We start from the raw sequence: 27,318 nt of genomic DNA on the forward strand, positions 1-27,318 counted from the left end.
AAATAGGTCTCCCGTTTCTGTCTGTTGGTCCGTGTGTCTGTCTGCCGTCCCGGATTTTTATTAGACAGATAGTCTCCAAAAGTAACTGAGCCGACTTTTGTAAAATTTTGTATTTATATTATGAATATCATGTAGATGGTAAAACGCTAATCAAAATTTGTCTAATCAGCGGCACCAAGTGATGACGTCAAAATTGCACATAGTAAATATGTATATAGAAACGCCCAGATTTTTGGAAAAAAATCAAAATTATAAAACAACATTTTGCAATTTAATTTTGAATCTGCCAAACTGAATGCTTTGAAATCTTGCAGATGTTTTCAATTTATGGTAAGCATAGTAATTTTTTTTTCAAAATATATTCGCTTATTCCCTCCAAAAATTGATGACGTAATCCAAAAATTTTGCCGGATAAATATTATCTAAAATATGCAAAAAATGATCAGGCCATACCTGTGATTTATTACTGCATTAATATTTTTTAGATTTGCTTAAACAGGGTGATTAAAAAAAATTAAAGACTGAATTGTTAAAAACTCGTTACTATAGAAATTTGCAATTTAACACCTTTTAAATTTAACAAGTTTTTACAAGTTTAATAGGAGCAAAATCAGTCTTATCTTAGCAAGTGCTAGCCCCGCCCGCCCGCCCCCTATTTTCTCAGAGAATACGTCATTTGCCAAAATCAGTTTTATCTGAGCAACTACTAACCCCACCCGCCCACCCCTATTTTCTCAGAGGATATGTTAACAGCCAAAATCAGTTTTATCTGAGCAAGTGCTAAAACCCCGCCCGCCCGCCCTTGTTTGCTCGGAGGATATGTTAATAGCCAAAATAAGACTTATCTTAGCAAGTACTTCCCTCTGAGAAACTAAAGGGCGGGTGGGCGGAGCTAATACTTGCTAACATAAATCTTATTTTGGCAGATGATATATCCTTTGACAAAATAGGGGGCGGGTGGGCGGGGCTAGTATTTAGTAAGACAAGAGTGATTTTGGCAAATGACATCCTTTCTAAGAAAGTAAAAGATGGGTGGGTGGTAGTACTTGATAAGATAAGACTTATTTCGGGAAATGACATATCGTCTGAGAAAATAGGCGGCGAGTGGGCGGGCCTAGTTAAAATAAAATTGATTTTGCCCCTATTAATCTTGGAAAAACTTGTGAAATTTAAAGGTGTTAAATTGCAAATTTCCATAAATAAACATGGTAATTATAACAAAATTTTGTTTTATAAAATTAGAAAAAGCAACCGCTTTTGAGTTTTGACACGAACTTAGTAGTAGTATTTAAACTTAAAATATATATTTTGTTTGATTTTTGTTAGTTTTAAAATTATGACATTTTTGTTATACTTTATACTCGCTTTTTGACATTTTAAATTTGGTGTATAGTTTCCTGAAACCTATAAGGCGTTTATGGCTTTGACGTTTAAAGTACTTTACAGCCGACCCTTCATAAAGCTTAGTAAATGTAAACCATGCCACGTGCCAGGGACGGCCGAGACGCGAAGGACCGGACTAAGAGTAATTTTGTTTCGTCCGTACCTTAATTATTATTTAATCATTATTCTGCACATTTGAAAATATTATTAAGATAATGAAAGCAAAAAACATAAAATCTTTAATAAGTACGATCGCAATCATAGAAAACTGGTCCACAAAGTTTTTTGATAAATCAAATAGTTTTGACGATGTCACCGGCCTTTGTTTCGAATCCAGAGGGTACATTCATATTGCTGTTATATTAAAAATAATACATGATTAGAGAGCGAAAAGTATGCAGCAAAATTTTGAGAAATATGATCATGTAATATGCATGAAAGTTATGCAAATATGCTGTAACTTTATTAATATATGCAGAGATATGCAGTTGCATATCCTCCAAAAATTGAAAAGAAGTGTAATAACACAACTAAATTTATTTACAAATTATAAAAACAGGTTTATCAAGCTTAATTTTTTTAATAGAAAATACATAGATAAATAAAATTTTTTAAAATTATTGTCTTACAGTAAATAGTGACAAATAAATAAAAATTAATAATAATAGGCCATTTAATTAGTATTTTTGTAGCAATTTATTTTTAAATACTTTTGGAAATATTGTAGCAAAAAATTTTGCCGAAAACATATTTTGTAAATAGAAATGCGGATTGTAGCAGAAGCTACAAAACACAGTGCCTTCTTGAAGAATAAATTCAGGAAAAGACCAGTACAGGACATGGTTGATAAAAGCGTTAACTGTTAATTTAGAAGAGTCGAGTGATGATGACAGTGACTATTTCGATCAGTAAATAAGCAGTTGTGTTAATAAGTAAATAGTTGTGTATATCAAAATTCTAACTAATTTGCCGTAATAAAAAGTGATTGAGTACAATGTTCCTTTGTTTTTACTTAAAATAAAAAAATCGAAAGGCGCAGTTGTCGGTAAATGCAAAACTCAGTCCTACCCTGTGCTTTTACCAGAAAAGATCTTTTCAGGTAGGTATCGGTGAGCGGATTTAAGACATCCGGTTGTGACGGCCTATTGAATTATAATGGGAGTCAAATTGGTGTGAAGTCATAAACGCCAAATATGTTTGAGGGAACTATACAATAGTACGTCTTTCATTCCGTAATGGTCATGGACACTGTCACACGATATTAAAGTTCGACGACTAAATAAAATTCGTTTTACACATTATTTTGTCTACGATTAGAGAACAGTTTTAGGCATAAGCAACAAAATTTGTAGCGAAACTTCCTTTGCAACCAAGTACTCTTAAGCCTTCCGGAAGAATAAAGTAATTCTTCTAGATTATATTCTGTTTAAAAAGAGATTCTCAATTTGGCTACTGCATTATATTGATATAGTGAGGCGTACTTCACATCGTTGAATGATATTTGCTATTTATTTTATACTTTGCAATCATTCTCAAATAGACGAAAAAGGGCAGCAGTTGGTAAGTTTGACTTGACTGTTTATGTTTTATTGTCTGTTTAAACACACATTATGAAATTTTGAATTTTGAAATAGAGCTCGCAGCAGCTGCCAGTTGTACTATTCTATATTCTCATATGCAAACCCACGACCTTTACGTTCGTTGTTTGAAATCGTGAAATTTCGTACCTATTTATTTGTGTAATACGCATCTGTTCTTGAGCGATCGTTGCAAAACACATTTTTGCCATTAATTTAAATTTTATGATACTTTTAACTATTCATGTTAAAAAAAAACTTTTAGTTAGTTTTACGAAATTGCATAGTTTAGTTTTTATAAACCCGCCGATTTGTATTCGTCCTTATAGCCAGTAAATCGGAAACAAAATTTCTTGGCTTACTAATAACGAACATACAACAAGTGGCTATTTGTCGACAGATTAACACCAAGCACACTTTACGACATTAATTTGAACAGCAAACAGTATAAAATTAATTTTACTGTAAACACATCTGCTCGAAAGACCAATATTAACAACATCCAGCATGTGATCTCAATAAGTTTTTCGCTAATATGTTGCACCAATTGTTCCTTCCCCACGAAATAAACGAAAAGTACCCTTTGCCAGACCCACGGCCTAACAAAAAGTCCCCCTCCACCGTCATCACTGCCTACAGAAAAGATAATTAATTACCACGAATAAATGGGTTAGTTCGACATTAAACGCTCCGTTGTCTGTATTATTACGTTACACAACGGCCGTTATTGTATCGTTACGTCATGTTTCCACCAAAGATCCACCTCTCCGGCGCGTCCTTTCCCTTTGTCGTCGAAAAAACAACGAAAGCGACGAACGAAGCATGATTGATGGCAATGTCGATGGTTTTTCAGCAGCCGCCGCCGTCCCGTTCGAGCATCCACGCGCCGCCTCTGGCCGGCTCGCCGCTGAGCAACCGTGGCGCGAGCCTTTCCGTACCTCAACCGCCGCAGAGGAGCTCGCTGGGACGACCGCCGTCAGGCTTTCCGCCAGGCGTTAAGGACCTGTCGCCTTCCGTTACGATCACGCCCGCACCACCCCAACCGTCGAAGGTTTGTCATGTCTTTGTGTGGAATCTTTATGTAGGAAAGATAAAAACTACAAAAAAATGTATTGTAGCTATTCAGTACGAAAGCGCTGAAGGGACATCAGACTTACGACGGATTATGTACAAGGGTATATTATAGTAGATCTTTTAATCCTCGATCGTGAAGTCGAGGGCAATGATCACACGAGGGACTTGGTTCAGTGGGTTGATTATGTAGTATTTTTTACACTCGTGGTAATAAAAATTAATTTAATTTAGAAATTGATCTTGTTTGTAAGCAAATGAAGGTGGCTTTGTAAACGTAGAGTCTAACATTTGAAAAAATTAGTTGAAATTGTCTGCTTGAAAATTTAAAATCACTAGTACGAATGAACTTGGACAACGGTAAACTGCGCCGATATATCTAACCCAGCCCAGCGGTTTCTAAAGTGTGGGTCGAGACTCCGTGAGTGAATACAAACGAATTAACACTTTTAAGTCAAAATAAATTACAACATAAAAGAATATTGATGTGATGTGTGTGCTTGTTTTTCAAAAAGTAGTTTTCCAATTGTGGACTTTGTTTTTGATACACAAACTAGTTTCAACGTTCTGTCACTTGATATTTCAGTAAGTTGTTCCTTCAGAATTTGTTGAAATCTCAGCATATTGAAAGTATTTTGTAAAAACAAATCCCGGATCCAGATGGAAATTGTTATAATTGTTTTGAATTTCCTTAGGGAAATAACTATAGAGCTGTTGTTTTAATTTGTGCAAACTGATTTGCAGCTCTATAAAAGTATGTGTAGAATTGATCACAGTCAAATGGCCAAATTTGCCATGAATAATAATCATCCCCACCAACAATTTGATGACGTCATCCCAAAATTGATCAGAAACTGATTTTATTTGATTGTACTTCAGGGGCGAAGGAAGTTCTGCCTAAATAACCTTGGGCCAATTTTTATTATTCACGTTTAATTTATTCCCAAAAATTTACTAAGAATTTACATTACACACTTTTTATTAAAATTACAGTTACGATGTCAGGAAGTGGCTTCGAAATTCTTTGCAGCGAAGTTTGATCTATGCGAAGTTAACTAATATACTCTTGTGAATTCGAAATAAAATTAAATTCACGCCCATATTCTATGCCGAAAGCGATATGGATAGTTAGAAATAATATTTGTTGGAAACTATCCTCAAATTAGTAGTGTTTCTTAGAACAAAGAATATTGGTTACAAGCTTAAATTGGTACGACAGATTGATCACTTCTTAATAAAGACGTCACACTTCAGTTCGTATTTAGTTGGCAATGAAAAAGCCGGAAAACAATGCGCTTTATGCGAGGTTCGAGGCGATGTTACCAATTCGTTCCAAGTACCCTGAATGCCTAGAAAAATAGATACCTATGTGAATCTTGTACAGTTTGTTGTAGAATTCTCTAATTTCGTATTTGTTGTCAAAACTTTATTTTTATTTAGTTTTTTAAAAATGGTGTTTTTATTTATTCGTGTATCATTTTCCTAAATTTACTCAAAATTTTGCTTTACATTTTTGACTATATTGCCGATTTTAACGATTGTTTTTTTATTGCACTAATGTTTTCAAATTTTTTCTCAAAAAGTTTGCTTGACCTCTACAAAGTAGTGTAAAATTTTTAAACAATGAGAATTTTTCACCTCGAGCAATATTCACACCGCTCATTAATGGAAACGACCAAGTGTTTGTTTGTGGAGCATTTGAAGTACCACTCGACCTAACTCAAAGACAAAGATTGTAAATAGATAGATGTCTCTTGTTTGCAAAATACTTTGAATGTACGATTCTCTCTTACTGAAAATTTTAATACAGGTGTTCTGATAACACGAAAGACTTTTAAGGAGATTTAAAAAACATTAAGGTAGGTAACAAAAATCACCGTGATATAATCAGCAGTAGTTAGTACGGTACTTGTAAAAACAAGTAATTTTGAAAAAAAAAAAGAAATGTCGTTTTCGGAAAGTGGGGGCGTTTGACGAATTGGCAATACCTGTTATGCTTATTTTGATTATTTTTTATTCATCAGTCAGCGACGTAAAAGTTTTCCATAAATGGTTGTGTAACATCATAGAGAACATTCGAACCTTAGTCAACAAATTCACTTGTACAAGTATGCAAGTTAGTACAGATTATTTATATTTAATTATTAATAAAAACATGTTGTGGTAACACTTGATTATTTTAATTTTGGTCCCATAGGGATTAAATTTATTTTTCGACAACCGTGCTAAAATAAGAGTGTTTTGATTTCGGAACTTTTAGGCCGTCAACGTTAAATCTAAACAGTCACTACAAAAATAAAAAAAAATGTTCAACTTTTTGCTAATACCTGCTAAGATAAAACTGGTTTACGCAAATGACATATCCTCTAAGAAAAGAGAGGGTGGGTGGGCGAGATTAGCACTTGCTAAGATAACGCTAATATTGGCAAATGGCATAGTCAAGAAAATGAAGGGTAGAAGGTATGTCATTTGACAAAATCAGTCTTATTGTGGCAAGTATTGGCCCCACCCACCCCCCTTTATTTTCTGCGAGGGTATGTCATTTAGCAATGTCCGTTTTATCTTACCAAGTACTAGCCCCGCCCACCCGCTCTTTGTTTTTTCCGCAGGTATGCCATTTGACAATATCAGTTTAACCCTGGCAAATACTAGCCCGCCCACTCGACCTTTATTTTCCTAGAAGGCTAGTACTTGTTAAACTAAGACTGATTTTGGCAAATAACATATACCATAAGAAAATAGAGGGTGGGTGGGCGGGGCAAGTATTTGCTAAGATAAGACCGATTTTGGCAGATGACATACATTCTAAGAAAACACAGGGCGGGTGGGTGGGGCTAGTACTTGCTGAGATAAAACTGATTTTGATAAGTGACCTACTCTCTAAGAAAATAAAGGGTAGAGGGTATATCATTTGTCAAAATTACTCTTATCTTGGCAAGTACTGGCCCCGCCCATCCGCCCTTTATTTTTTTCGAATGTATGCCACTTGGCAATATCAGCTTAATCTTGGCAAGTACTAACCCCACCCACCCGCCCTTTATTTTCTTAGGATATTTTATTTGGCAATATCAGTCTTATCTTGGCAAGTACTAGGCCCGCCCCCCGCCCTTTATTCTCCTACAAGGCTAGTACTTGTTAACGTAAGACTGATTTTGGCAAATCACATATACCATAAGAAAATGAGGGTGGGTGGGCGGGGCAAGTACTTGCTAAGACAAGACCGATTTTGGCATATGACATATATTCTAATAAAACACAGGGTGGGTGGGCGGGGCTAGTACTTTCTAATATAAAACTGATTTTTGCAAGTGACCTACTCTCTAAGAAAATAAAGGGTAGAGGGTATATCATTTGCCAAAATCAGTCGAATCTTGGCAAAAAGAGGGTATGCTGTTTGGCAATATCAGCCTTATCTCGGCAAAAAGTAGCCTCGCCCAGCCGCCCTTTATTTTCTTCGAGTGCTGGTACCTAGACTGATTTTGCCAAATGACATACACTCTAAGAAAATGAAGGGTAGAAAGTTTTTTGGAAATTTCAGTTTTATCTTAGCAAGTACTAGCCCCGTCCACCCGCTCTTTATTTTCTTAGAGAGTAGATCATTTGCCAAAATTAGTCCTATTTTGGCAAGTACTAGACCACCCTCCCGCCCTTTATTTTCTTAGAAGGCTAGTACCTGCTAAGATAAGTGTGATTTTGGCTAATGAGATCCCTCTAAGAAAATAGAGGGCGGGTGGGCGGTGTTAGTACCTGCTAAAATAAGATCAATTTTGTCAAATGCCATATCCGCTAAGAAAATAGAGAGCTGGTAAGTGGGGCTAGTACCTGCTAAAATAAGACCGATTTTGGCACTTGACATACACTCTAAGAAAAAAGAAGGCGGACGCCTAGGGCTAGTACCTGCTAAAATAAGACTGATTTTAGCAAATGACTATCCTCCAAGAAATTTGGTTAACTTATTATAAGAAAAGACACTAGAGGCTCCAAAGCACTTTCAAATTCTTTCCAAGCAGGAATACGTACCTAGAACCTCAAGATTGTTTTAAATTTTCCAAGAAAGAAAAAACGGTACCAAAACTAACCCAAAAACGGTCACGTCAGGTCAGAATTTTCCAAAAATAGAACACCAAAGAACCCCAAAATTGTTTTAAAGAATATACAAAAAAAAAGTACATGGGCTTCCAAAATAATACACCATGGGTTCCGAACTTTTCGTTTTAATTGTTTTTTTACCCCTAAATATGGCTTCCTGTTTTTTATTTCGATTATAGCGTTCTACATATCTTACTTCGCACTTCACAAAATCTTGTAACTAAATCCTTACAATTCTGGCGATTCCAATAATTTTGCAGTTAGACTCCGCCTCTCGGTCTGACAATGAATAAAAAAAAATCATTACAATTGAGATGGGGTGGGTGGGTGGGGCTTATATTTCACCCTGTCTTCTTAATATACGTAATTTTCTTGTCACAACAAGAAACTTGAAATATGTTCAAAATTTTTGTAGGGAAATATGTATTTTGCAATTATGCACCGCCCCTAGGTCTGTCAACGAATAAACAATTCATCATAATTGAAATCGGGACTTTTTTTTAATTACATATAGTTTTCTTTGAACAACACGATGGCAATTTTTAGTTTCTTGTTGGGAAAAGAAGATTTCGTATATTAGAAAAATAAATGTAGGAAATATAGGCCCGCCCACCCACCCCCTCTAGATTGTGACGATTTTTTATTCACTTAATTTCTTGTTGGGAAAACAAGAATTCCTATATTAAGAAAAACTGTACATAATATAAGCCCCACCCACCCACCCCCCTGTCAATTGTGATGATTTTTTTATGCATAGTGAGCCGAGGACGGAGCTTAGGTGCAAAATCCTCATTTCTCCACAAGAAATTATGTGAGAAAAGTTCTTAGAAGGGTAAAATTTTGTAAAAAAATATGAAATTTGCAGTTCGACTCCGCCTCTCCGTCTGACAATGAATAAAAAAAATCATTACAATTGAGATGGGGTGGGTGGGCGGGGCTTATATTTTGCCCTTCCTTCCTAATATACGTAGTTTTCTTTTCACAACAAGAAACTTAAAATATGTCCAAAATTTTTGTACGGAAATATGTATTTTGTAATTATGCCCCGCCCCTCTGTTTGACAACGAATAAAAAATTAATCACAATTGAGATCGGGATTTTTTTTAGCTACATATAGTTTTCTTTGAACAACACGATAGCTATTTCTAGTTTCTTGTTGGGAAAAGAAGATTTCGTATATTAGAAAAATTATAATTGAAACAACGTGAAACAGTTGAATTTGAAATTGGTAACAAATTTGGAATGCTAATTAAATCTTCCTAACAATATCTTCAACAGCAAGTTCTGCAGTCAACTCTTTTTAAAAGTGTATATTTTGTTTGTTAAAAATTTTACTTTTTTGTGTGCAATTTCGAAATGTCGAAATTTTCATTTTCTTATAACTGTGCTCATAGGTTTGTCAATTTCCACTTTTTTAGCAAAATAATGTCAAATGGGTGATGGAACTGTGTTGATGATGTCACAGATAATACACGGTAGGGGAAAAGGGGGTAACTTAACCCCGAATTAATAAATAAATTAAGTTACCGAGGATATAGTGAAATACACCTCTTACGTAATATGACTAATAACGAAAGTTAAAAAAAATGCTTTGACCACCATTGTTCAAATATGCGGGTAATTGTGGTCATCATGTGCGGAAATGAGAGTCAACCTCGAGTCAAATTGTCGTACTCGTAAACTTCCGGTGAATCCCGGATAATGCAGTCTTTCTGTGTCCACAGTCCACCTTGTACCACCTTGTATCTCGTTACAACCGAATTTGTAACAAATTCAGCATCTTCGTAATTATCATCTTCATCATCACCGCAATGAATTTATATCTTGAAATATGTGTCTTTTAGCCTTGTCTAGAACATTTTTCTGGATCGTGCGCTTCTGAACTTTAATCTTTTAACTGACTCATTGCCCGAAAACATCTACTTGACAAAAAAAAATATATAAAACTAAATAAATAATCGAAGGAATCACAAAAGTTCTCAAACACGCCTTTTAGTGGGTTAATATACATAAATAAAATAAAGGTTAAATTAGTTCGTTGCTTTATTTATTATTTTGGACACTCGTAAAATTAGAACAAACGCACGTGAAAACGTTATGTGGCATTTTTTTTCCAAATCCTCCGAGTAACTGTAATATATGTGACGAATTGTTATCACTGATATTCATTTGTTTATGTAATTTGGTTTTGAAGATAAAGGCATAACCTCCTTTGCCCGCTGACTCCCATCACCCCATTCTCCCCTACACTTTTTGACTCACGTACTTATTTTTTAATTCAGAAAAGTGGCCATAGTAACAGTATGCAAAAAATGTGGGTGAAAATGCTACAGTCAAGTAGAACTTATTTTAGACGTAATTTCAGATAATTCAACTTACATTATTTATAGATTGAAGTTCGTAATTTTAACTTAATAATCCTTAGTGAAAAACATCAATTAGAAATATCGTATACTGTGCCGACATTGTATGTTTTAGTTTAGATTTGGACTCCTATATCGCATTGTTTGCAGTTTTTCTACGTTTTCTATATTCGTTCATTTGACAGTATTTTAAGTTGTTTCTAAACATTTATGAACCTGCGAGTTGGAAGATTCCAAAATATCGATAATATTGGATTGATTTTCTCATATTTGCTTTCTAGTATCCGAAAATGTGTGCTATTAAATTATGGACTCTTGGCTATCTTTAAATTAGCATATTGTATTTGTTGCTAAAAATCCCATTTTCATTTTTGTTTGAGTTCGGGAGATATTTAGTCATGATTCAGATTATTATTCCTAATTTAAAAAACAAATTTATTTTTTTCAATACTTACAATAAAAAAGCAACAATATGACGATTTTTGTTGCACACGTTATTTAAAAAATTGTGTTGTACATAAAGGAGGCGGTCATTGACTGTGCATAAATCGTTTTCTTATCTTAAAAAATATAAAAAATTAGACAGTAAGATATAATTTATTTTTCACGACTTCATTTCACATTGATATATTTCTGGTGTTTTCTCATGTTTTTTTTTTTTTTTTTGTTAACAGAGCTCCCTATGTTTTTGAATAAAAAATAAAAAAAATGTAGCATACAAATTTAGTTAAAAAATGAATGGAAGTCTTAATTATTAATTAACAATTAAAAATCTAACAATATAAAAAAACACAATATGTCCCATATACAGACGAACATGACTTGAAGCGCTGTATACACACTCTTTATAGACAAAGAACATTGAAAATGATGACATTTTCTAAGTTGTTTGGAAACAAAGTTTGCCATAATGTTAAATTGATATGGAATGTCACTTAATACCCCATATAATTTGCGATAAACACTATCAAAATATATTAAAACACTTTTCACTTAATTACCAAAGATTATCCATTATCTAGTTTCAATAAATGGAAAAATGTCTGCCCTACTTACGAATGCAGTGTATGCATTATACAAAATCCTCATCACAGGAATTTTGTTATCTCCAAATTTCAGCGTAATACTTTGTTAGTATGACTAATAGAATTTTTTTTGACAATTCTTTTAACAAGTTTTGCCATATTTCGTCTGCTACGTTGGCATCCTCAGAAAAGTTATTGCCTATATCTGCCATAAAAAAAACTGAGTTTTGGTCTGATGTTCCTTCGACGCTTTCATATATTGGAGATACTTGTTTGCAAACGTTGTTTCTATGTTTACAATTAGTAAAAATTATTTTACATTTGAAAGTTATCTGTTATTCCTATACATAGATCGATGTTAAGTGGGTCTAAAAACTGCTTCTTAATTTCCGCTACTCCAAAATTTAGTTTTGTATTTCTATACGAATGCGAAGAAAAGTGTATTGTATACCAGGAAAATTTACAATATTATGATATATTTTCACTGGAACTTTAGTGAATTTTTAAAGAGCATGCATTTTCAAAGCAACTTTCCGAGCAACCATGGTGCTAATATAGGTAATTCTCGAGCAAAATTCAGACTTATTTTTTTCTAATAATGTGAATGAAGAATACAATACAATTTAATGCTTTTGTAAAATACCTAATTAAATTTCAATATCTTAATATGTTTTAACATATGCTGCTTCATCTGAACTGGTCCATCAATTTATGTTAAATTGATTAGTTATGTACAAGAAATTTTAAAGTCACCAATTTTATTTTTTAAAATTATTTTAGCAGCTGTTATTAAAACACTTTTATTCAAAATTTAATAAGTCCTTTCTATATGGGAATAACTTTGTATTTTTCAAATTGAAATTACTCTTATTGCAGTTTTTAATTGGATTTTTTTGTCATATTTTTTGTGTAGTAAAACGTTCCAAGCTTTTTGTATTCAAATTGGCAAAATGTGTAACAACGTCGGCATAACTCAAGAAATTCGTGTGCCCATGACCTGTTTAGTATTATAAAATTAGGTAGATGAATGTTTATGTTATTTTCAAAATAGCTGTTTCCAAACCTCATTTTCTTACGAAAAGATCGTCATAAAAGAAACAAAGTGTCTAAATTTTTTAAGAACTGATTAGTTTTAAAAGTTACATATAACTCACGTATTTTGTTACAACAATAAAAAACACGTTAAATTTATTTGTTCAAAGAAGTAAAATTTGTAATGATAAAAATGTAGCAATGAACTGCGCTTGCTAATTCTTATTTCAAAGAGAAAATGCCTTATGATCCAACCAAGGAAAGGTTGCTATTATCGAAAAGAACCTCAGACTTTTTGTTAATATAATCGCGGAACGTCAAAGAAAACAGCTTTGATGTACTTCGTAATATGAAGTCTGAAGATAGCTCTTAGGTGTATAATTAGTTGACAGTCTGGCAAGTAGGGCGGGGTTAATTAGATATGTATAGTTAAAGAAAGTTATGCAGTGTTGCTTATTAAAAATGTTATTTCTATTTAATGCTGTCAGACTGCTAGTGGATTAGATAATAAAGGATTGGGCATTAGTACAAGCGCGCAAGCTACGCCAATAGGCGATCAGCAGGTAATTCGTGAAGTCTAGTTCTGTTCGTGATAGATTTTTTTTATTAGTTGAAGCATGGTATGATGCTGCTTTAAGGTTTTGTTTTATGGTGAATTATATTAATGTGTTGTCTTTTTAATCAGGATCGACCTCGGGATGACGGACAGACACCAGCCCAAAGACAAGCAGCGGCGAAGTTGGCGCTTCGCAAACAGCTTGAAAAAACACTTTTACAGGTAATTATTTTTGTTTGTTGCTTGATATGTGAACCCTATCGTTTTAATTGCTGTGTTGTACACAGTTATTTTTGCTGATAAATAAGTTCTTAAGTCACCTGCTTACACTATCTTATTTCATTTGTTAATGATATAGGATATGAAAGTTTGAAAAACATTAGCTTGCAGAGAAGGCGTACATTCCTTAAATGCCGACAATTTTATATTTGCAGATTCCTCCGCCCAAACCACCGCCACCCGAAATGCATTTTATTCCCAACCCTAGTAACACAGAATTCATATATTTGGTAGGATTAGAACATGTCGTCGATTTTCTTACGAAAGAAACGAGAATGCCTATGCCACCCATGCCGTTTTCGTGTACGCAGTGTAATTCCGATTTTACACCAGTTTGGAAATGGGAAACAAAAGGCAAAAATAGAGGTAACTATTTACTTATCACACTTGGCATAGTTAAAAGAAATGAATAATAATTGTCCGTTTTAAATAGTATGTTATCACTTATCAGCGAGACGATTACGTTTATGTTGAATTAATGGAGCGTTACACCTCGTTTGCGTGTAACAATTTTTTATTGCACCGTTTTCAACTAGTTCCACTAATAAAAGTTAAACTTGTACGTACATTTCACTTAACAGGTTTTATTACTGCAATTTTAAAAATGGTCGTTTGATTGCATCTATTAAGTTTCTCAGTGAAATTTATACTTTTACTTTCTTTCAAAAATCGTTGTCTTTGTAGTCATTTAATATCGCACAGTTGAATACATACGATCAAAAATCTTCACAATTAAAATTTGAACTTAGTAGAGATTGTGAAAATTGTAATAATTTTTTTTTAGATAGTCAAAAAAAATTCAACGTAGTTAAATTTATTTAGAATTCTATCCTTATGCAGCTAGTTCCAATTTATTTTTGTTTAGTACATCAACGTAAGGTTTAACATGTAAAAGTCAGCAAGCAGCAGCAACTTCTTGTTTATTGCTCCAAATAGTTGAACATCAAAAAAATTTGAAGAATTTTGAGAATTTTTTAACCGATTAATTGGATTACATATTTGAAAACCACTACCTGTTTAGGAAACACAAAATAAACTCAGCTTTGAAAGACTATAAGATTAATTATAATTATTTTAAAATAATTTTTTAAAATGGATTCCTTTTTTTACTGTATGGATACACACTGTTCAATGTTTTCGTCTGTCGTTAGCTCTTTTCGAAATTTATTATTTAATTAACCTAAAACTACTCAACACCTGCATACTTTGAAATTTTAAATACATAATAACATTAAAAATATATCCAAAAATTATTCAGTGCCATTGTATTATTACTACTAATAGAATATCCTTTTCATTATTGTGAAAAAGGGTTTTTCCAATTGATTTTTTAAAAAGTAAAAGCCAGAAGTCTGAAAGTGTAGATAAAGTTACCGACGCAGCGACAAAAATGATAAATTCAAATTTAGTCGTACAAAGGGCACGAAATGGTGTCTAATAATGTTACCTAAAAGAAACATTTTTTTGCAGGTGTTAAAGTCATATGCGAACAGTGCGTTACAAATAATGTTAAGAAAGCCCTCAAAGCAGAACACACGAATAGGTTGAAAACGGCGTTTGTTAAAGCTCTTCAGCAGGAACAAGAAATTGAGCAGAGGCTAGCCCAGGTTAGTTTTTTGTCGGGTGACGTAGAACAAGAATCTAACAATTCATTTTTCAGAATGGAGTTTTTACTTCGAGTAGTCCGGCGCCGTCACCAGTAACACCGGAAGCCATTCCGAAATCGGCAACTCCTACTCCCACCCCTCGACATGCTGCCACCCCTCCAGCTCCACCTGCCGCTCAACAAACGCCGCCACCTTCGCGTAGTTCGCATTCGTCTTCGGATAAGTTTTCGCAAAACGCCGCGGCGATGCAAGCGCTGCATCAACAACTACTTAGAAGTGAGTATGTTGGAATGACCAATTTGAAGTATACTTGTGTTTTTTTTTAAGATTAAAATATTTTATCGAATAATTTAGATAATTAAATTTGGAATGTACAGAATTATGATACGAAATTCGAAATATTTGAAAACATAAATCAGGTCCTCAATTATACCAACTAACCTAAAAAGGAAATTAGCAGTAATAAAAATTCACCTAAGTGCAGGATATTGTTTTAGTACCGGGGGTATTTAGATTAATTTTGACATGCGCACGCCTAAGAAATGTGATTGGTTGAGACGATCATCATAAAATTTTAAAGCAATTGCCAACCTGACAAAAACAATCACGAACAGTAATGGTCACTTTGTATTATGGCCAATTAAATTAAGTTTGATATTATTTTAATCTTCAAATAAAAAAAAATGTAATTCAAATTGTATAGTAAAATTTTAAATCGGTTGCCAACCTAACTAAAAAAAACAAACATTAATAGTCACTTTGTATTGTGAAAACCTACCTACCTACGAAGATAAGAACAATAATAATACAGCGCATATTCATTGAGCTACTGACTTCGAATTGTAAAAAATGTTGCTAATCTCACAAAAAATTCACAAACACTAATAGTCACTCCGTATTTTTTGAGAATGCGTTTACAAAATTATTCCATTAATTCTAAAAGTTTGCTGGGTGTGACTTTTGAACCATGATTGTGACGTCTGACTGAGTCAGAACTAGAAAACAAGACACCAATTTCTGAATTTCCCAGACATACAATACAATGACGTTCTATTAAACCAGATTTAAATAATTACAAGGTATGTTAGTGAAAAATTAACATTTATTTTAAAGAACATAATTTACTGTATATATCTGTTTTTTATTTTCTTACTTTACAATCTTGTGTAATGCTACTATGATTTGTTGTGAAATAAAAAATAAAATACGAGAGGAAGAATTGACGTTGCATATTTAAAAATCTTGAATAATAATAATAATAACAGACACAAGGTCCATATACAGATAGAAATCATAAATTAATAACTAATGACATCAAAAAAAAAAGAGAAAATAATTAAAAGTAATAATAATAATTAAGTTAAAATAATATATATATAAATCAATTTAATGTAACACTATTGTTTCAGTCAGTGAAGAAGCACAGAGATAAAGTGACATTAATAAATTTCTGAATTACCAAAACGCCACTACTGATAAAACCGCATTAATTAGTAATTTTTCGTATACTGCGCTGGTGACCCCAAGCTGAAGGAAGAATGTTGTGTACAGATGCGCACATAGAAAAATTTAATTTATTCTAGTAACTTGTTATTAAAAAAGGTGATTGTAATTCAGTAAATAAATTTTTTTTCCAACAAACCAACTCGTTAAATCTACTTCGTTCGCCACATAAATCATTGTTAACATCATACTTATAATTTCGCAAATACAACACTAATATCACGATAATTGTGCACTAATTTCTAGGAATTTTAGTTTATTATTTATTCACTTTTATCTTAATGGTGTTTAATTGTTCAGTATAATTGGCTTGCAATTTTTCTATTTTAATACTTCTTGTATATGTATTCTGATTTGCAATTCCGATTGTTTTTTTCAAAATATTCATAACTTGATCTGAATATTCTTTCGCGCTTTGTTTTTTTTTTTTTTAAACATCTCCATCATGAAATACTGCGTATAGTTAAATAAAAATTAAAAGGTTAAATTATATCAGTATTGAATAATAAAACCATGTTGTTTATATATCGTTTTTAAATTTACAATATCATGACACTCGTCGGTATACGTATTTTAAAAATCTCGCAAGGTCCAAATGTAGGTCCTTTACTATTCCTTCGTTTTATTAACGACATAAACGTTATAAACTCCTAGGTCGTTATCGCCAAATAATGAAATATTTTGGAGCACCATATTCAGTCAATAATTTTATATTGTTACATTGTACATACTCTCAAGAAATGCAGTGTTAATAATCTTTACTAAACGTGTTAAAGAGCTTTAATTTTTACATTTTAAAGTTCAAAATTTATTTTTCAAGTAATAAATTTGCCATCAAAACAAAGTAATTGCAAACATCAGATACTGTAACGACAGGCGTTATGTTAGATTGATAAAATCAATCTTGGAAAACAAATCCATTGACGTCATCGTAGAAGCTTGTCATGAAAATCCCAAGAGTCTTAAGACATGGTTTTAAATTTGTATGTTTCACTTCAGAAAATTTGGAGAAGTCTTCGACGTTATAAGCTAAAACGTTTGAGACCTCATTTTTTACATACACTAGAAGCAAGAAACAAGGTTAGATTGGTGTTTTTGCGGACTGGAAATTTTTTGGAAATTTTTTTTTAAGAATAAATATTTTCGGATGAAGTTACTTATACCACAAATAGTGTTGTTTCATCATAGAACTCTAGATACGTGACATCGGATAATTTGCACCTTTTTGAAGTGAAAACTTCCTTTATTTAGTTCATTCGAGTAAACTCGGCTTGAGACCCAAGCGAGTTAGGGGAAAACAAATCAGGTGTGCATTGCTGTAGTGCTTGGATACAAGGTACTTATTTACGTGCATACTGCCAATGACCAACTGTATTAAAATTAAGATTTTCACGAATTACCACGAAAAATGCAGCAAAGTTTTTAAATTATGCATAAAAATCACTTAACATTAAAATATGCAGAATATCCAAAAATGGGTAAACTCGTGTCGAACGAGCGAGGGAAAAGCGAGTCAACTGCGCTTGGTTGTACTTAATATTTCTTAAAAACCACGCTGACTTTAAATACATCAAATGAGTCAAATGAGAGTACAAAAAATATGTAACTACAATTGACGGAGTTTTTGCTAGATATTTAGATAAATTTCAGTCGGAGGTATTGTAGTGGCCACAAGGCCGTTGCTTCTCTCTTAGATTATATTATGAATATAATAGAGCTGAAGAAGATATTGATTTACAAAACCCACCACAGCAAGTTCCTGATTGGTCCAAGTAAATAGCAACCATAATGATATTTATATTATTCATATAACTTATATTTTCATGATATAACAGCCGTTCAATTGAAATCATCAAGTTGGCTTTGCACTTTTGACAGAAGAAAACGTAGCAAAAAATGCGTGTTTTATTAAACCATACTGTTGTGTATAATTAACATATGTGTTGTTAGCTGTCATTGATTACATTTTTTTATTAACGGTTCACGATTGTTTCAAATTCGCGCAATCTATGAAAATCTGATAAATGTATTTTAGGTTATAATTGATAACGGGAATCTTTTTGATCACTCGGTGCACTATAATAACATTGCGTTTATTCCAACAACACCGAAAACACACAAAATAAATACATATTTGTCGACGCGTTTCACCAACCACGTTGGCATTATCAAGACTAAACTACTAGACAATTGTCTAGATAATGCCAATGTGGCCAAACGCGTCGACAAATTTTTTGTGTGTTTCTGGGGATCAACGTTACATTATTTAAAATAGGAACGTCATATGACCTAACCTGACCTGAATTGACGCTAACCTAACAAAAAAATATCTGAACTCACTGAGTGTTTAAAAACAATCGTGAACGCCATATAAGTTTATTGTAAATATACTTTACAATGTTAAAAAAATGAGGATAACTTAATGACTTTTTCAATTTAATACCCGATTTATTACTTGGAATTGATCGATCGCCACAGAAGTTTAAACACCTTTTTTTTTAATTGGCTTACGGAATTTGATTGATAACTTTTCTTTGTAATTGAGGTGTTTCAACAAAATTGAGCATTAGTTCTCAATATTAGAGTTACTCGAGCAGGGTTAAATCAACATGACATGCGTTGAAGTTTTATTTGTAGGGTACAATTAAAAACAAACTTTATAAAATAAGACCTCAGAGCAGAATTAAGAAGAATAATAAAATCGATAAGATTGATTTAATAAAGTACGATACCTTTTTTAAGCCAATTGAAACTGAATTAAAATGTTAAACTTGATGAAAAAACTCAAAAATAATATTTTTTAACAAAATGTGGCAATTAGGTGCATGCGAAGTAGATTATTTAAATACAGAAAAAGCAAAGAATTTTTTCTGTATTTCGGTTTGAATTGGATCTAGATGTTTAAAAAATGAGTTGACTTATTGTTGGGGTATATCCTATTAGAATTTACGATCGACAGTTATATTCAACACATTGACTGCAATTGGTTGCTAAGCCAAATTAATTTTATAATTCCACGATTGAATTCTTGGCAGCAACGCACATTTTATCCAAAGTGCTATAAATCGAATACTTTGTTGGATATCTATATCTCTTACGAACGAACATAATGTAATTCTGACGTTCGTGGTATAAATTTCCATTTAGTAAATATTTTTTCAGTTGCAGAAATTATTGTGTTTCTGCAATTGGGCGCATAAAATTATTGTTATTATGATTACTGCTATTATTAATAATCTCGTAAATGTATATGTATGTATACTAGTCTCCAAAATGTAGGACTGAAATAAAATTTTTGAATTTTTAAATTAAATTTATTTCGTAAAAATTTATGTGTAATAACTATTTGTTCTTGGTGAATAATGATTGTATTTTTTTGTCGTAGGTTTGACAGCGGGGGCCCCTCCAGCCCACATGTTGCCATTTTCGCCACTGTTTTACCCGTATCAAGTAGCAATGGCGCAAGCTGCAGCCGGTGGAAAAGGGAGCTCGGCTAACATGGCCGACCTACAAAGAGCAGCTGAGCTCCAACGACAGTACCTTTTAGACATGATCCCTCCAGGACCGGGACAACGCCACAACTGGAAAACATGATGTGTCAGTGATAAGACTTAGATAATAATGTGCTAAAAGTGATTAGACTGGTAAATGGCCACCGAGGCTGTTGAGAGACTGTTTTATCCACGTGTCAGCGGATTTAAATGTTTTAAATATGATGTGCCCTTTATTCCAGAAGTAAAAACCTTTTTTTGAACGAAGTTTGTTTTTAATAACAGTTTGAGTGGAAATTTAGTCAATTATCGCAAGACTGAAACTAGTACCTATTGTATTATTGACACTGGATGTGTTATTTATTTACTGAAGAGTTACTGAAAGTCAAAAACAATTAACCCATTAAACGAACGGAGATCTCAGGATTGACATACTTACACTAAGTTAAAATAATTTTCTTAAGTAATAAGAATAAGTGATAATCAAGGTTCTGTTCCAATGACGTATGAGTTTTTTTACTTCTGGAATTTTTATTTATTACGAGATGTTCTCGAGACAATGCAGGACGTGTAAATATGCTTTGGCGAGATTTTAGATGTAGAAATAACGGTTGACATTGCTGAAGCAACTTTTTGCGTTGAGATGTGTAAGGTTGTTTGTATTTGTGTGATTGATTATTTTTAGCGGTGGATTTCATGCATTCAACATTTACATTTCGTGCACTATTAGTTCAATTTTTTTCTTCATCTCGAGGCATTTATTTTGGAGTAAATGTTGCAGTGCCGAAACCGTGGCGTACATAATATAAACAAGTTTTGTAAATAGGTGTTTTTACAATTGTATAATAGTTAATCGATAGGAATATTGATGCATATTATGCTCATTAATCTCGATGTTGACATTTATTATGAGGTGTTTTCTATTGTAACATGCAAAATGTTTTCTAAAATGATTAGTTAACGACCTGTTAACTAGACAATTGAGCTGTTTTTTGTGGACACCTATGTATAATCATGTACTTTCTGTAAAAAATTATTTATTTCCATTGTAACTATAACAAAAGTGGTATTTTCGAGGCACCTTAAAATTTGTTAATGCAGCTATTAAGTTTAATGAATCGAAAATAATGAAGGGGTGAAGAGTGATTTTTATTCTATTTCACTATACTGTGTTCATTTTAATACTGTATTTTTTCCATTAGAATTGTGTATATTGTAGCTATACGAAGGTGCTAACAGAAATTCCATATTTCTGAAAATCTAAATGAATTTTGTTGTATTTGTAGGATGAGTGTTTGGATTAACACAATTTGTTTTCGCACACCTTGTCACAAAGCAAGAAGCTCAATGAAACATGTGGAAAATAATTATTTTCTAATTACCTAAAAATAAACAGTAAGACTTATTTAAGAGCACAATTTACGCCAGTAATCTCTTAAAAATATGTAATTGCATTTCAAATATCAGCAGTGTGAAAATTGTCTACATAATAAAATCAACTTTTCAGTCTTACTTGTATTACTAGTGTTATTATTGTAGATAGTGCTTGCAATTTTCCATCTAAAATATAGTCAATCTATGTCGGTAATCGGCTGTGGAATTATTTTTGATTATTCTTTCAATATTTTTGAAACGTACAGTATGTCACACACACACACTTTTTCACACACTGAACAGGTTTTTAGAAGAAAATTTATAAACTAGAGTTTGTAAATAATAGAAATGTGAACTAAATGCCTCTTCAGTACTTATGTTAATATGTTGCCTCAAAGTTTTCAACTATTACTATTTTGTAAGTTGTGTATAATTATTTCAACATGTTTTTAAATAAATTGACTCATAAGTTGATAAAACTTGCCTTATTGTTTTTATTAAACGAATGCAGAATCCGAGAAACAAAGCTAAAGAGTAAGTATAATCATTTTAAAGATAAAAATAGCAATAACAAATTTGAATCGGCAGCAATTATTAAATCGGAAATACAGGTGCGCCAACCACGTGGCGTTAGATACAACAAAACCCTAAAACAGTTATAGTGGTTATAACCTCAAAACGGAGATTTATATTTAGCAGATAGCAAAACGAAAACTGATAAGCGCAGCACCATTTCAGAGAGTAATTTCTCACATTTAAATAATAATTCTCCTAATACCATTATCAAGTGATACGCACATTCTTCCATAATTTATCGTAGTTGTTAATAAATTTACCTGTCACATCTGTCAACATTTGTTGGGGAAGTTGAGAAATCGCTAAAAATAGTAAAAGTAAAATGATAATAACAAATTTTCCTGATTATCCGTAAGAGCAGTGTAAAGCGTTCCCGAATGCCCTGGCCTGGAATTTGAAAGTGTACACGTTGAAACTGCACTAGTGAGAGTTAAAAATATCAGAATGATGTGAGGGTTGCAGAAAAAAAAGCAGTTTTGGCATGGAATATCCTTTGCAAGATTTCGACATTGACCAGGAAACTGATTTTTTATTGGGAAATCCGTCAAACCATGGGAGTGATATGGAGACACAAACAAAAAGTAATCGTAACCCAAAAAGGCGTAGAAGTTTAGCGGCTATTTTATGCGGGTGAGTGAATATCGAGTACAGAGTTTAGAATATTCACGTTATTTTTAACTTTAATAGTCTTAAGTTTTATAATAACGACATACATAGCGCGTGAGCGTTTTAAAATAGAGACGTATTATGGTATGTCAAAATAGTTGACCTTTAAATAGCTTAACAATTACGCTTTGTTGAAAAAAGGTGTGTGTCGGCGCTCACGAGCAGCTAATTTGCATTTATTCCAAGATTTGAATATTGGCGCGCCGCGCCACGTCCATGTTTGACGTTTGACTGATTGAAATTTTATCAAACGTCAAACTGTATTTGTTTTGATAGAGGCCTAAAGAATGTGAATTTACGCGTGATCGTAAACGTACTTTAAAAAAAGTGTTCGCGATGGACAATTTAGAGACGCAGAGTAATTTGACAAAGACTTCCAAAGAGGACATACCACTAATCACTAAAACTTATAAAGAACCGCTGTGGAGGTATTGCGTTAAACAATTATCACGAGTGACTAATCCGTGTCCTTGTTTCCAGTTGTTGGTGTTCCTTGTTCCGAAAATGTTGCGGACCCAGGGAATTGAAGCCCCGGAAAATAATGCTAGGGAGTCAGACTCCTGGGCAGTTTCCAGCAAACGCCATAAGAAATCAAAAATACAACATAATAACTTTTCTACCGTTGGTTTTGTATCAGCAATTCAAATTCTTTTTGAATCTGTATTTTCTAATTATGGCTATATCGCAATTTGTGCCCGACATTCGAATTAGTTATCTCTACACATATTGGATTCCATTGGTAAATTGTTTCTTGTGTCATTCACTTCATTCAATGTGGTATTGTTTTAGTGCTTTGTGCTCACTGTCACAATTTGTCGGGAAGCCATAGATGATTTGCGACGCTATAAACGAGACCAGGAAGTTAACAACCAGAAATGCAAGAGATTGTTAAACGACAGGAATAAACCATATGAAATTGTGGCTGCTCATAAATTACGTGTCGGTGATTTGATTATTGTCGATAAAGATGAACGAGTTCCCGCGGATTTGGTTTTATTGCGAACTTCTGAAAGTAGTGGTGCTGTTTTTGTTAGAACTGATCAGCTAGATGGAGAAACAGACTGGAAGTTGCGATTAGCTGTTCCCACAACACAGAAGCTGGCAACAGATCATCAACTTTTTGAAATCAGTGCGAGAATTTATGCTGAAAAGCCTCAGAAGGATATACACTCATTCATAGGAACATTCAGTAGGGTGAGTTAATATATCAGTTTGATTTCAAAATATTTGCTGTTCAGACTAAACTGGGTCAATGTGTAATGAATGAGGCCATCATTGTGTGTTTTAAACAATCTATGTTATTTCAACCAATTTAATCAAAGTTTGTTGAATAAAATGAATTTTCTGTCTCAGAATCTTAGATACAAGTACAAAACAGTTAGTGCTTGAAATTTTATTTTGTATAACAACACTAATGTATGGTGTTTTTGAACCCATTTGTTATATTTGTCACGCCCAAACTGTTAAAGATACCGTTTAAATATTTTTATTCTGGTTGGATTGTGTTCATGTTACTGTATTTTAAATTGAGTAATGAAATTTTCATTTTAACGTTTTTATTGATTGCGGAATCATTACGACTGCAACGACATTTACATGTGTGATTTATTTTAATTACATACATATAATTAATTAATCATATGTTTTATTATTTGTTATGTAATTAATATGGCTGACTAGGTATTTCTAAATTTACCATGTGACTGGCTAAATCAGCAGAATTAAATTGCTCTATGCATTATAATCTATTGATTAGATCATATTTTTTTTAGTGGAAAATGTTTTTTAAGAATAAGATAAGCAGAGAATGCTTACTATTTCATGAATTTTGACGTCAACGGGTTTCATAAGCTTTATTTCTAAAAACTATAATATCAATCACATTGACATTATTCTGAATGGAAACAAGTAAAAATGATTTGTTTGATTTATAGTATCGTCAGTTTTGTGTTCGTCCTTTAACCGGATATTGCAGATATTATTTAAAAAAAGATATTTCGAGTTACAATTTGATATTACGTATCACAAAAAAATCTAATAAAAAAGTTCCAGTACTATTGATAGTGCCGAAACCAAAGCATTTTTAGGTATAGGCGAACCTTGCGTTAGCCGCCCCTCCCCTACACATAAAAATGCAATTTTACACAACAGTTTTATTTATATTTTTTAATAAGGATGCAAAACAGATACTATGATAAAATATAAAAAAAAAGAAAAAAAATCGAGATTATACATATAGGTATATAATATGTATAAATCTATAAATATTATACAAGTTCAAAATAAAATCAACATTAAAAAACCTGTCGCACCGGTTACATGTTTCTGAGCTTCCGTTCAAAATAAAAAAAGATTAATATGACATAATTCTTGGTACAGTTTTGGAAATTTCATTCTACCCTATAAAATTTTATTGACGATAACGAGACGGACAGTAGTACAATGGTAAGAAATATTTATGGCTCCCACCAGTTCACTCGAATTTGTCTGAGAATATTTGGCAGGTAGTTGTACTCATAAAATAGTGGTAATTTCCGTTCATAAGTAACGATGGTCCCAGCCCGGACCTCGATTATTCTGGTTTCTAACATCTGGGGATTACCGGCACGCGACAACTTAAGTTGTAAATATCTCTTGCTATTGTACAACTGTGCGTTTCGTTATTGCCAATGTAATTTCCAAAACTATACAACATAATTTTTGACGAATTTGGCGCCCCTTGTCGTTGGCGCCCCTAGGCAAGGGCCTACTCGGCCTATAGCTAGTTTCGGCACTGACTATTGATCTCTCACTTATATGCTGTATGTTTCCAAATTTTATCATTTAGAGCAACTCGAGACTAGCACTCGACCCACAAAAAAGGATATCAGAACACTGTGTTGTAATAAATGAAGCAACTGCGGCGACATCGATTATTTACGATTACTTAAAAATGCGCTTTTCTATCCAAAATTAAGTATCCGATTTCTGTATTTTGCTAAATATATTCTTTATTTTTAAAGAAGAAGAGGTTTTGTTTAAAACGTAGATGGTGTAGGTCAAATTTGACATTTTAATACAAAAAAAAAGCTCAAAATTTTTTCACAGTGTGTATTTTAATTAACATTTAATTTAAAATATATACCGTCGCGAGCAAAAAATTCTGGTCGTCAATGTCATTTTTACTTGCCAAACATAAGCTAAGGAAGTATAGTAATCGAATCTATCGGACCAATGGCCACTGTTATGTTTTCTCGACGTTTCATGACTCCTTCAGTACGAAAAAAGTAGTCTTTCAGTCTGTCTGGTGTCTGTATCCATTTTTATTAGACACGTAATCTCAGAAACTGCTGGACCGATTGTTGTCAAATTTTGTATGTATATTAGAAATATCATCCCCACCAACTATTTGGTGACGTCGTTTCAATGAATTGTATTTTAAAATGATATTTAAATGATATACAAAAATATACTTATATACTTGTAATGTAAGAATCCGCTTTCAGTTTTTTCGTTAAACGTTCAAATTTGGTTCATTGGTAATACGCACCTTTCAATTAGAGCAGACAAAATTTAGTGAAATGGAGGCAGGGAGGGTGGGCGGGGTTAATTATATATTTTTCGGTAGACGGAGAGTGGAAACTGATTATATATATTAATTAGGAATTAAAAAAAGTAAAAAGAAAGTCTTTTATAAGTAAGCAATTGCCCCACCCACCCACCCGCTCTTCATTCCAGAGATTACTCTTAATATTGTTCAGTCATTTACCAAAAACAGTCTTATCTTAACTTATCTTAGTAGGCATGTAATTTGACACAATTAGTCTTATTTTGCAAGTACTTGCCCCGCCCACCCACCCTTTATTTTCTTGGAAGGTATGTCATTTACCCAAGTCAGTCTTTTCTTAACAAGTATTAGCCCCCCCATCCACCCTCTTCTTCCTCTAACGACTAATTTTATTACTGTTTAGTATGAAATGCACCTTTCAATGAGAGCAGATAAAATTAATCAGTAAAATGGAGACGGGGCAGGTGGGCGGGGTTTGTTACATATTTTTCTGAACAGTGGGAGGAAGGTGGGTGGGTGGGGTTAAATATATATTTTCCCGAAGACTTAGAGTGCTAACTAATAGAATTAGGATGTAAAAAAAGTAAAAAAAAAACAGTCTTGTATTATCCATGTTGAGATGACGTCATCACAAATTTTTTGTTCGTAAAATTAAGAACGAGTCACTCTATTTTTTCAAAAATGTGAAGAATAAGCACGTCAGTATACCGGTTGTCTGGAAGCAACATTTTTCTTTGCTTACCTTCATAATTAAAAAAAATTTTATGATATACTCGTAGATTAAAAAATTTTTTAGGTCAATAACCGCCAAAAAAAACATTTAATAAGACATCTATTAATTATAAACAAAAAAAAAAAAGAAAAGTCCATGAAAGTATAACCAACTAAACACCAGAGAAGATGTTCAAAATTTCTGCCTTGTGCATATAAGTAAGCTCGTAATGTTTCCAAATTTTGATCATTTTTTGTAAAAGTTAGTCATTAGTACTTGCTAAAATAAAAGTGATTTTGGCAAATGACATACCCTCTAAGAAAAGAGAGGGTGGGTGGGCGGGGCCAGCAGCTGCTAAGATAAGTCTGATTTTGGCAAATGACATACCCTCTAAGAAAATAGAGGGTGGGTGGGCGGGGCTAGTTCCTGCTAAGATAAGACTGATTTTAGTAAAGGAGATCCCTCTT

The 27,318-nt window shown here is 32.9% G+C and overlaps 2 protein-coding genes across 7 annotated transcripts in view; both read left to right on the plus strand.

Annotated features, from left to right (window-relative positions):
• Positions 1–21,833, plus strand: part of Simj (simjang) — a 97,331-nt gene extending 75,498 nt beyond the window's left edge. For 2 of the 5 annotated variants that reach the window (XM_064065812.1, XM_064065815.1), the window contains exons 4-9: positions 3,814–4,011; positions 13,226–13,318; positions 13,531–13,741; positions 14,846–14,982; positions 15,036–15,258; positions 19,871–21,833. In XM_064065812.1, the coding sequence (XP_063921882.1) occupies positions 3,814–4,011; positions 13,226–13,318; positions 13,531–13,741; positions 14,846–14,982; positions 15,036–15,258; positions 19,871–20,079 (1,071 nt within the window). In that variant the 3' untranslated portion in view covers positions 20,080–21,833. Of the gene's footprint in view, positions 1–3,813; positions 4,012–13,225; positions 13,319–13,530; positions 13,742–14,845; positions 14,983–15,035; positions 15,259–16,391; positions 16,624–19,870 lie in introns of those variants that run through there. The other 3 variants (XM_064065816.1, XM_064065813.1, XM_064065817.1) reach the window with 3 other exon arrangements.
• Positions 21,834–22,018: 185 nt separating this feature from the next.
• The window catches only part of LOC135136504 (probable phospholipid-transporting ATPase IIB), a 38,733-nt gene continuing 33,433 nt past the window's right edge, over positions 22,019–27,318 (plus strand). The window contains exons 1-3 of one of the 2 annotated variants that reach the window (XM_064065810.1): positions 22,019–22,556; positions 23,073–23,331; positions 23,382–23,786. In XM_064065810.1, the coding sequence (XP_063921880.1) occupies positions 22,408–22,556; positions 23,073–23,331; positions 23,382–23,786 (813 nt within the window). In that variant the 5' untranslated portion in view covers positions 22,019–22,407. Of the gene's footprint in view, positions 22,557–22,813; positions 23,021–23,072; positions 23,332–23,381; positions 23,787–27,318 lie in introns of those variants that run through there. The other variant, XM_064065811.1, reaches the window with a different exon arrangement.

This window comes from Zophobas morio, unplaced genomic scaffold (assembly GCF_036711695.1).
Source record: "Zophobas morio isolate AGI-343-1 ecotype UQ-CSIRO unplaced genomic scaffold, CSIRO_AGI_Zmor_V1 ptg000026l, whole genome shotgun sequence".
Taxonomy (NCBI): domain Eukaryota; kingdom Metazoa; phylum Arthropoda; class Insecta; order Coleoptera; family Tenebrionidae; genus Zophobas; species Zophobas morio.